This window comes from Falco biarmicus, chromosome 1 (genome assembly GCF_023638135.1).
Source record: "Falco biarmicus isolate bFalBia1 chromosome 1, bFalBia1.pri, whole genome shotgun sequence".
Lineage (NCBI taxonomy): Eukaryota > Metazoa > Chordata > Aves > Falconiformes > Falconidae > Falco > Falco biarmicus.
Window position 1 is genome coordinate 17,480,365 of NC_079288.1, and position 12,021 is coordinate 17,492,385.

At 40.9% G+C, this 12,021-nt stretch overlaps 1 protein-coding gene across 2 annotated transcripts; it reads left to right on the forward strand.

Annotated features, from left to right (window-relative positions):
• Window positions 1-195: 195 nt before the first annotated feature.
• On the forward strand, window positions 196-9,397 carry RNFT1 (ring finger protein, transmembrane 1). 2 transcript variants are annotated; one of them, XM_056352943.1, is made up of 9 exons: window positions 196-322; window positions 2,230-2,643; window positions 2,969-3,045; window positions 3,649-3,749; window positions 4,378-4,531; window positions 6,228-6,386; window positions 7,234-7,299; window positions 8,143-8,244; window positions 8,406-9,397. In XM_056352943.1, the coding sequence occupies exons 2-9, from the start codon at window positions 2,271-2,273 to the stop codon at window positions 8,538-8,540; spliced, it is 1,167 nt and encodes a 388-aa protein (XP_056208918.1). In that variant the 5' UTR covers window positions 196-322; window positions 2,230-2,270; the 3' UTR covers window positions 8,541-9,397. The 2 variants fall into 2 exon arrangements, with proteins under 2 accessions (XP_056208918.1, XP_056208927.1); XM_056352952.1 differs by having other exon boundaries at window positions 2,230-2,589.
• The last annotated feature ends 2,624 nt before the right edge of the window (window positions 9,398-12,021 follow it).

Here is a 12,021-nt window from a genome sequence, read left to right on the forward strand (position 1 = left end):
TCATTGTTATTGCCTTCCCTAATAAATTTTAATCGAGACTTTAAATGAAAAGCGAGAGGAGCCGCTGGCCTCCCGGCCCTGCTGAGGCGAGCCCCCTCACGGCCCCGCACGGGCCTTCCCGGGCCAAGGCCTCGGCGCGCCGCGGCCGCTTGTTGACAGCGCGACGCCCAGCTCGGGGCCTTCCTCCTCCTCCCCCTCACGGCTCCTCCTCTTCCTCCCCCTGCCGCGCCCTCTCCCACCCACTCGGTCTCGGCGATGGAGGTGGCGGGCGGCCGCGGCCTGGCCAGCGGCGCCGGGCGGGAGGCGCTGGCCGCCTGACGAGGTACCGCCCGCGGGCTGCCGCCCGGCCGCGTTCCGGCAGGGGAGGGCGGGAAAGGGGCTCCCCGCGGCCGCTTCCCCTCACAGGCGGCGGCGGCGCCGGGGGGAGCGGGGCCGCCTGCGCCCTTCGCTGGGGCTTCCGCGGAGGCCCCTCCTCGCCTGGCGGGGCGCGGGCGAGGCCGCGGGAGCGGCTCCCCGAGAGCTGGGCGGCAGCGGGCCTGAGGGGCCGGCGAGGGGAGCAGGCCCTGTCAGACCCCGCCGCACCGCACCGGGCCTGAGGGGCCGGCGGGACGGGCGAGGGGAGCAGCCCCCGCCAGAGCCCTAACAATGCAGGCACAAACCTCACCGGGGCCGAAGCGGGTTCCCTGCGCGGGGCAGCCCCAGCTCCCGGCGTGGCGGCCCGCGAGGCAGAGCCCGGCCGCACTCGGGGCCCATCGCTGCTGCCCTGGAGCTGCCAGCCGTCCCGGTCTGCAGGAGCGGGCCCGGACCGCCAGCTGCAGGGCGCTCGGGAGAGATCGCCTCATTTATTCCCCTCCTCACTTACTTATTCCCCTCCTTTTACAAGCAGCATTGGTGGCCTGATCCCGCAGCCACGCTTGGTAACACTGTCCACACGAGTCAGCGCAATCTCCAGTTTATTCCCCTTTATTCATGTGCGTACAATTACATACAGCAGGTGAATTTTGGCTAGATCGAAGCACGATGTAATCTTTGGCCAGCAAAAATACAGTAGTGGCAGCAGAAGCACTTCTAAACAGTCACATTCCCATATCCATATATTGTTTGAATTAGCAATTTACTCTTCTAATATAATCTCCACTTTAAAGGCTAAAGAATTCTAAGTTTCTGCAAATATATTAAGAACTTTTCACAGTGCAAAACCAGCCTTGCTCTAACCTTTTTGCATCTCAGTGAAACTAGCTGTGTATGTATGCTAAGCTGTGGAAAAAATAATTTCAAAGAGGAATCCGGAAGGGTGTGAATTACAGAAAAAAGGATTATAACAAAATTCCCAATGTTTCATTAATGCCCTTTAGCAGTAACAACTACTGTGGCAAATCCAGCTTCAAAGCATTCTCCGAAGTCGTTACTCCGGCATCACACCAGTGCACAGAGGTAGATTTAATACTATTTGACCAGTGTCAGGACTGACGCAGAAGTGACAAACTGCCTGGGAAGACAACAGAAAGATGCCACAGGAAAGATAAATAAAACCCCATTTGGGTGGTCTCGCTGCTGGGTTACTGCTTGGTGGCTGCATTTCTTTTTTCACCTAGACCATATGGTCCAGGTTCTTTTAAATGCTTCTTAGGAAATAGACTAACCTGGTTCTGCTTGCTTACCCAGACAGGATAATCTTGTTAATCTCCTAATGGCCCTCAATTTTCAGCGTGCACTGGCTTTTGACTAGACGTGTCTGAACAAATGTTTACCATTTTATGGATGCATGTAAATGTGCTCTTTGCCTCCTTCCCATCCCTGTTTGCTCCTTCTCTGGCCTACTACTGTTACTATTTTTGTGAAATTACACAGTGCTTCCAAGATCTCTTCCATACAAGTGAGCGCTGGGCTCCTATTCAGCAGCTTTTGCTGTTCCAATCTGCACTGAAGCAACTTTAGATTTCACTAAGGCAGCCAGGTTCACTGCAGGCTAGAAAATCTGCATGTGAATGAAAGGAAGTCATTTAATATGGCACACAGAAAGCTGCCCGGTGGAGACTGGGTGCAAACCCAGCATGCCAAGCTTTCAGAACACAGAGCAACAGCATTTCCCAGAAAGACAATCTTTACTTCACGTAGACAGTCACTCAGTGCAATCTATTGTATTTTTGTGTTGGTTTTTTTGGTTTTTTTCCCCCCCTGAACTAGTTCTCTCTTCCTTCAACTGTGACTTTTTATGTCCCACTCTAGGAGACAAAAGAGCAAGAATCTGGACCCAAAAAAATCCCACCATGCAACCAAACTGCAGTCACCTCCACAACATCCAAGGCAGCGGTGATGACTCTTCATCTCAGAGCACCCACGCAGCAAGGCTGTCAGGAGAGGGCTCGTGCCATCATAGCAGCGATATTCGCATACAGCTAAATTCTGCTGTGGGAGAATCCAGAGAAAATGCGAGTTCCCGGCACTCGAGGCCAGGTTCCCAAAGTCGCTCACACGGACATGCCCACAGCGAAGCAGCAGGGCTCGATGATTCTGCTCCAGACTCAGAGGAACACAGCGGCAGCTCCCTCTCAGAGCTCAGATACCTCCTCCAGTGGCTGCACAAAAGTCTGCCGTATATCTTGATTCTGTGTGTCAAACTGATCATGCAGCATATAATTGGTAGAGTATAACAAAATAAGGTCTGAGGGAACAGACCCTCCCCCAAAGATATATACTAATAACCATGCCTGAAATATAATTCGATTTATCTTTAGCTTTATTTTTATTTGCTTTATTCATCAGAAAGAGATTTACTAAACTACATTTCAGTGGCTTCTGTTTCCTTTGCTGGCACATGTACAATGTGCTTAATTATTCTGGCTTGACAGTCTGAGTGATTAATTGTAATTACAAAGACATATAAGAAGTGGCTGTTTTTTTAACCCAGTTCAGTTTTGGGTTTTTTTTATTTTCTTGTGTATAACTGACCCTTTTTTCCTAATAGGCATTTCTCTTGGAATTGGGCTGCTAACAACTTATATGTATGCAAACAAAAGCATAGTAAATCAGGTTTTTCTAAGAGTAAGTATCACCCTATGCACCAAAAATCTGTAAGTTAACCAAGACCTTTATCCATCAGTATTTGAAACAAATGTCAATGGAGATACTGTATTATTTATCTAATAATACTAGGTGTCAGGGTTTCAAGATGGAAAGTCTTAATGCTTTTGTACAGTGCAGAGTTTCTCAGATGCGCAAGGTCTGCAAAATTCAAGGATTTCCAGCCCCCCCTCCCTTTGAATATTGAAATCACTTCAACTGATAGAAGTTTTTTGAAATTTATGGAAGAACTTCTTAACTATATTTCTGGAATCAAATAGGGCTTGACAGTTTAACCTTTCAGCTGTTTCTGTTCACTCCCAAAGGAAAATCTGGTGTTTCTTCAGAGTGGGGTGGGTTTTGGTTGTGTTTTTAGAAAAAAATTTGATATACATAGAAATTGTTATGTTGAAAACATTAAAATTACTGTTTTACCTTTCTATTGAGCTCTCTATTTTATTTGGCCTTAAACCGCTAAGATAAAAAATCCTCTAGTAGTTCAGGTGCAACAGACATAAGAACTTTGGAGATCAGATGCTGATAGTGATGCAAGGACTGTAATACATCTTTACAATTATCTTACAGGAACGGTGCTCCAAGTTGCAGTGTGCTTGGTTACTAGTATACCTAACTGGATCATCTCTCCTCTTGTATTACACCTTTCATTCTCAGTCACTGTATTACAGGTAAGTAAGTAGAGGAACATCTCTACTCGCATCATAAATTACTCAAACGTTAACTGGGAACATTTTATATGGGCTGCTGCTGTTTTTCTTTAGTTGCAGCATCAGTTTCTCTTTCATTTTAATCTCCAATCCTCCTCTTCTGCCAGACTGAACAGGTGCTGTCCTTAACAATAATATGTAGAAATTTGCAAGATTAGACCCCATACTCAATGTAATAGCACTACTATACCATGGGGAATGCACCTGGGTTTGACCCTACCACCTTGCCTTCAGAATACTGAATATGGCTCCATGGAGTTTGTGTCCAATTTATATTTTTTTCCCCTTAGCATTCTGTAGGTACGGTCTTGGCTGCAAATCAGTCAAAGGCTGTATTGCTAAAGAGACAGCAAGCCTGTCTCTAGAGGGTGGAGGTTGTGATGAGGATACAGGAAAGAAGGTTCAAAAATAGAAAGGCTGTCAGAGATTATAAATGATCAATTTACAATAAAGAGTTCATTTTCTTAGCAAATATTTTCCCTCTGTGTAAACCAGGTTTCCTTTTCTAATTAAACCTGCTGTGATAATCTCTAGTTATGCTTTCCTCTAAATAGGGTACTCCGGTAACTTCTGATACTTCTTTTTGTAGCTTAATCTTCTTAAAACCTACTGTGGATTTTATGAACTTCTGGGAGGTACTTTGGATTGTGGGAGTCACAGACTTTATTCTGAAATTCCTCTTCATGGGCTTCAAGTGCTTTATTCTCTTGGTGCCTTCTTTTATGATGTCCTTTAAATCCAAGGTAAGGAAACAAGCTATATTTTTTGGTTCCTTAGGAAGATTCTTTTATGGTCAAATTAGCTAACTATTAAAGAGAAAAGTCTTTTTAATTAAAGGTCTGTATATAATCCATCACTACACTGTGGGCAAGAAAACCCTGTGGATTTCATGTTCTTCCCTGCTTGGTGCTAAGAGGAAGGTTTACAGTCTGATCTGAAACAATTACTTGTATTATGTCGTTGGATAAATGGGTTTATTTCTGTCTCTGAGTGGGGGAGATGAAGAAACCTTTTATTTGCTGCAATGTACGAATCTGTATACAGGCAGTCAGCATCGAGCAGCGGAAGCACAGTACATTTTTTTACATGCTCGACACTAACTGACACGAGAAGATTTTAAGATCTGTGCATGCAAACACCTGTTTTTTCTGTCTCTTGAATAAATAATTCAGAATTTTCCTTTTCTTAATAAACTTAATAATTGTGTGAGATCAATGTGAATTTGATCATAGCTTAAATCCTCAGATCAGTGAAGTTTAATAAATTTTCACAGATGCCTACAGTGGTTGGTGGGGTATTTATTTGGTTCCTGAGGTGAGACAGACAAAACCCATTAAATTTTATGTCAAAATAGCAAACACTAGTACTGGTTAAAAAAGAAAAATTAACAAGTATGGTTTGTACATGGTAGCATTTAAGAGGATGTTTTGGTAGGTTTTATCTCTTAAAATGTACCAGAACAAGTTCTTCTCAGGTACAACTGATTTCGCTAAATACCAATTTATAATCAAGATCTCTCTTTTTTTTTTTTTTTTTTTCTTTTCTTTCTACAGCTAGTGGTATAACATCCAAAATACAGCTAGTGAAAATTCCATTACACCAACTGTGACTTATACTGTGGCTAAATTAAAGAAGGAATCTGGTCAATATTGGCAAATTGTGGCATTATCCAGTATACATTATAGAAAGAACACTTCTTTGTTATAAGTACAGTTTTAAAGACTAACTTAAGGAAATAAATTAAGAGCTAAGCTAAATACCGGTGATTGCACACGCACATACACACACAGTGCTCTGTGCAGGATGCTTGTGCTTTGTAATTATTCAGTAATTTTTAGGGCGTCACTGAACTCCATTTACCTGTTCAGTCCAGCCACCCTAGGCTTCTTTCCTGGCCCCTCCAATTTTCTTATCACCCCATCCTATACAGGAGCTAATTGACACAAGATAAGGTTCCTTACACAGGCATGAAATAACATTTACAGGAAAACAGTTTGTAATTTATGTATGTTAATAAAAGAATGACCCTTACTCTCATTTTTTAATCCTGAATGCAGGACACTACTCTTAACGACAAGCTGATCTATATGAATAAATTTGTCTTACTTTCCTTTTTTATGTAACTTTTATTTTCTTTTTTAATGCTTACGAAATTAAGTGTGATATCATTGTTAAGTAGGTAGGCATCTGAAAAAGCCATCCTATTTCAGTCTGTTAATTTGATTTTCTGCAGTACAGCAATCAATTTTGGTTTTATACAGTTGTGGTGAGACTCATCATCTGGTCTTCATTCTTTTTCACGCTTCATATTTAGCTGTTTCAAGATACTATGGGAGAACTATAAGTTTCTCAAAAAGAATAACAATGCATCTTTTCTCTATATTTTAAAAATCCTTTGTGTTTTAAATCTTGAGCGATTCCTTTGCATGTCTTGCTTAGGGCTACTGGTACATGCTGTTAGAAGAACTCTGCCAGTATTACCGTATGTTTGTCCCCATACCAGTTTGGTTCCGTTATCTTATTGGCTATGGGGAGCTGGACAGTGTACTAGGATGGACCCTTGGGATACTGCTGGGCCTTCTCTACCTCATCCTAAAAGTAGGTAAACTTTACATTCCTCTCAAACTATTTTGCACTAATTATCACTAGAGGGCTAGAGACATATGAACTAACATTTCTGAAAGGTCCCCTGTGTTTGAACTGACTTGCAAGTGGATGCTTCAGCGCAACTGATACGGCCTTCCAAAACTGATAGAAAACCGGCTCAGGCCACGATAAATCATCTTTTTCCTGCATCTGTTCTGGGAATGCACTGGGGTTGCACAACAAAGAACACTGTTACTATAGGTCCCCTCACATCAGACACTAAGACGACTGTTGCCAGGTATCAAGGAAAAGAGCTTGCAAAAATAGTTTAAAATTCATGGCTAAAAGAATCAGCATTTTCCAGGAAGCTAGATTTTCTCTCTGATAGAGTATCCTGTGTGATGCTCAACAAGTTAAAATTAAGTGTTCATATTGGCTGTCTACTTCACCAAAGAGCTAATCTGCACCAAATGTAACCAGACTCAGTTCAAGTTTGGCTTTGAACATGAAAAAATACTTTATAATGCTACAGTATCTTAATTACAAGCCTAAAGACTATTGCATATATGATAATAATACTGACAGACTGGCACTTGAGTACTTCATTTCAAACCTTAACACTGTATTTCTTTTAAAGAGCAGATACCTACTGGGGAAAAAAAAACTTTGGGTTAAATTCTTTTTGTTTGGTACATATTAAACAACCAAAGTAGGGTCAGTCTGAACTATAGTTTTGCTTATGTTCCTGCCAACATCAAACTAGCGTGAGACTTCTAGTGTTGGAAACTGCACACTTGGAAGCTTTTCAGTTCACACAGAAAAATTCTAAGCATAACTTGGGTTTTCTTTCCCATTTCAGCTTTTGAGCTTTTTTGGACAACTGAGAAACTTCAGGCAGGTCTTACGGATATTTTGTACACGACCAGTGAGTACTGAATTCTTTTATGACAAAACCCCCAATTTACATGAAAATACTTATTTTTTAAATACCTCACTCCTATATTTGCATTGTTCTGGCAATAGACAACGGCATTATTGAAGAAAACCCTGTATACTGGTTCTCTCATTTCACAGTCTGAATTCCTTGAATACATAATTACATTGTCATCTGAACAACAACAAAAAAACCCAAACAACATTAAAAAACCTATTGTGCATGTCTCTTCAGATAAACGTATGTGAAATAAGATACCCTTTTTGTCTTGCTTCCTACTTTTTAACTGGGATAAATATTGGGTGGATGCAGGCAGAGCTTTATGCTGAAATACAGTCAGAATTGAAACTTGCCAAAATAATTGACATGCAAGTAACCTCTGTTAGAACTGTAAGTTTTTAGATAATCTTTCTCTAGTAAGAGGTATTGTTTCCAGTCTGCTATTCATTCAGTAAAATGTATAGAACGTTTAGGAGCACAACATCATTTAAAAGTACTGCACTTCTCATTTTTTAAGTGCCATCTTGATCAAATTGAAACTTACCAGAGTGTTTTGCTCAGAGGTCACTGTTAAAAGAAAACTGCTAGATTCTTCCAGAAACTGCGATCAGGGGAAGATACTAGCTAGGCAGTGTGGTAAGTAGGAGCATATAAACTTTAGGCCCCAAGAAAACTATTAAAAAACTTAACAACATTTCACTGGATTAGGGATTGATAAGTTTCCCAGCAGGGCAGCCCTTATTCCCAGTTCCTTTCTATCCTGGTATTTTTGTTTTGGGGCTTTCCCCCTCTCACCCAGAAACAAATGTCTGCTGAAAATACCTTGGTTTACAGCACTATGGGGTGACAGCTAGCAAGAGACAATGTTCTGAATCGGATGATATTTGTTCAATCTGCCAAGCTGAATTTCAGAAGCCTATTCTGCTCATCTGTCAGGTAATACACATAATCAGAATTACTTTTTGCCAACTTAAGAATATTTTAAACAAAGTTTATATGCCTTCTGACTATTTTTAGAAATCAGAATTTGAAAATAATATACCATCTTATAAATGGAAGAGCTTAGAAGCTCTAAGTTCTTATTCTTTTCATTACAGCACACATTTTGTGAAGAATGCATCTCTTTATGGTTTAATAGAGAAAAAACGTGTCCACTCTGCAGAACTGTTATTTCAGACCATGTTAACAAGTGGAAGGATGGAGCTACATCTATGCATCTACAGATTTTCTAAAGCATGTCAAACAACTTGTTTGCAGTTTGTTTGTTCAAGCTAAGGTTTTCAGCCTACTGCAGAATTAAACTGTAGGTGGCACAAGGAACAAGTTTCCAAATTCTAGGTAACATGCTTCTATGAAATGTGCCAGTATTTAAAACAGTGCAGAAAACATTCACTTGACCTTCTTAAGTAGAGAAGACTTAAGTTTTCAGAATGAATGCAGAAAAGCCAGCATTGCTTCTCTTGTGATTCTTTTAGGAAACAAGTGCTTGAAAAACGCTGCATGACTTCTTGCAGCAGCTTATTAATTCAACATTTTATTTAAAAGTTTAAGTAGAGTTCCAGACTCTACTAAATTGTATTTATCCTTCTAACATGACTCAAAATTGGTAGGCTGACCTTTTGGGTTATTAAGATTATGAGCAAATTTTATACTCTGGACTACAGTGAGAAGTAAAGCCACTTGTCACACTTGGCATTAAAGATCTTTTAATGTTTGCCCAGTAGACGAGGGAAAGCAGCTGCTTAGTCGTGCACCTGTAACAGCAACTATTTCTTACTGTACCTGGAGATAAGCCACAAGAATAAGACATTCCCTGTTTAGGTTCTTGTAGACTTCTGATGGATCTTTGGCTTAATACAGAAACCAACCACCGATGTTAGGTTTTTACTTATAACTTTATATATAAAGTTGGTATTTTTAAAACAAATCTTTAATACTGTATTTTTGTCATAACAGGAACCAGATTTTCTTACAGGGGAGAATCTATTTTATACTATATTTGCAATTTGTAGCATGGATAAAAATCAGAGAGAATAAATGCATTTAAATCTATTTGTTTGGTGCATGTTGAATAAAGAAACAAGATTCATTACTGTTTCAGTATTAACTTACATGTAAGCACACAACAACAGCTCACTGCTAGGTATACTTTTCCTGTTAAACTAATGTCTCTGAAAAACAAAACCCCTCCAGATGCTACAACTTATTTGTGACTAGTCTTTGTGTTAATTATAGAGCTAACTTATGTACAATCTTAACTTTTTTTGTGTTTGTCTTTTTTCACCTCGCTATTCAGGTAAGACTGAAAAAACCCCGACTCAAATTACCCTGTTACAGCAAAGTTAAATTGACCTGCTGTTGAGCTTGTCTTAACTGAATCCCTTTAGCAAACTTCTAAACTGGGGGGGGGAAACCAGAATTACGAAGTTAAACACTTACTTGATGAATAAAGTAGCAACTCAGAGGGCCAGGCAGACTGACTGAGTAAAGTTGCAGCTGACACAGGCAGATTTATAGCTGACAGGGCATGATGGGAGAACGCCCTTAAAGGCACAACTGAAAGTGCATTACTAGTAGTATTTAGTATTCTGAATAAAAATGTAATGAGATGGAAGAGTCAAGCTAAGAGGTATCATTTTATGTTCAGCCTGCGTTTTGCTATAGCATGCTCTGTATTTGCTAATTGTATTTTTGTTTGAAGTTTACTTCAGTTGAGTGTAAGTGTGCCCTATGATTGTTCCACCACGGTAGCTGAGTGACTGGGGAAAAAAAAAAGACTCCAGCGTAAAGAAAACAGGCAAAAGCTTCTAAGTCTGTAATTGGAAACTTACGGGAGTAGAAGAGGCTGGTTCTCATGGAAGCCTTTCCCAGCAGGTGAGGTACTTAGTCTGGAGAATGTGTGGCTGAATGGCATTAAGAGCAATCCTGAGGGTGACAAAGAAGAATTAAAGCTTGGCCACAGCCAGAGCTGTGCTGTAAGGGGCTTGCACTGGTACCTCCAGTATCATCGGAACAAACCGCTCTTTATTTCCTCGGAGAGATCTAGCTATGCCTTAGCTTGCAGTTGGAACTCATACAAGATCAGAACTGTTATTTGAATTTCATCACTGGTGATATTCAGGCTGCTGTGGCAGCAGAACTTCCCTTGAGAGATGGACAGGAATTGTATCAGTCAAGGAACAAAAAAAAAAGAGCAGGGGGAACTTAAGGTTGGATTCTGAGTCTCTGATGGGCCCACAGAGACTTTGGCAGCTCACTTGGTTACACAATCAAACTTTCCCAACCTTAATCATGAATATACAGTTTAGCTAAAGAGTGGTTTAAGGTTTTTTTCTTCATACCAGTACTGTATAAATACTGTGTAAACAATGAGTGCTATATATTTAATTTAGTCATCAGGCAGCACCTTTTAAAAAGCCTTGCTTGTGTGAGTAAAATGAGTGACTGAGCCCAATACGCAGTTTATAAAGCAGATACAATAACCAGCCCTTTCTAAAATACTGGGCCGAATAACAGTTGTAACTGAAAAACTGAAAAAAAAAAACCAAACAACTTTAACTTACCCTGGATTGGCTATTAAGCAAACAGCAGCCCCATTACTTATACAGCAGGGAAAAGTGAGAAAGCAGGTTGCCGTTCCATCACAGAATCATGGAATCTGCAATTCGGTGACAGTGCAAAGCTGCAGGGGTCTGTCAGGACCAATAGCTTGTGCTGGCAGGCCTAAGATGAACTAGGAGGGTAGTTACAGATCAAGAAACACGCTACTTTACACATACACCTTCGAAGTATGCAGGGAAATTTGAAAGAAATTAACCTGAACTAAATACTCTTTTGCTATAGAACAGAAGTATTTATAAACTGCTTACTTGAACAGGTAGTTCAGTATCTGAGACAGATACTGCACACTGGAGGAATTAAGGCATCGAGGACTGTATACAAGGCTGTCATTTTTACTAAAAACTATGAAACTAATTCAAAGTATTACACTTGAGGTTAAGAAAAAAAAAAATCAACACAAGAACTCAACAGTGTCACCTGGCCTGTAAAGCTCAGCAAGACTTTGACAGAGCACAACAAAACACAGTGGCAATGCTTTAAGTCAACCCTGGACTGCTGCTGATGTCTTGGTCTACCACAGAGTAGTAACAAGCCCTTACTAGAAACAAGGGTGACTGTTGGTCTGAGATAGGGCCAGGGGAACAATTCTGTCTTTTATTCTCTCTGTGGATGCATTTTTTTTTCCTTTAAGATCCAATGAAAATTATCCAAACCCAGTAATATTATCAAACACATTTTATTAAAAACCGAAAAGCTAAAAAGATATTTTGATCAACCAGTTCAGGTTTACACTTCATAAATGAAACAAGTCGTTCTCATCTTAGTTACAGAGAGGAAAAAAAAAGCAAGGAACTTACATCCATGAATGACATCCTCTGCTCCGCTTGTCAGCATCGTGCTATTAGGGTGCGACTCTTCCTTATCCAGCCCACTCAGGCTAGGGTAGCTGCCCTGCTTTCCACTCATACACACAGTCACGCAGCACACGTCTGACTCTGCAGGGGACAGAACAGAGAAGAGGATGACAAATGGCAATCAACAGCCACTTTTTAAGAGCCCAAGAACCAAGGTGAAGGTACCAGCCCCTGGCAAGACAGATTGATCTGAACTAGCATCTGTGTGGTCCTTTTAAGTTCTAAGCAGAATTCCTCC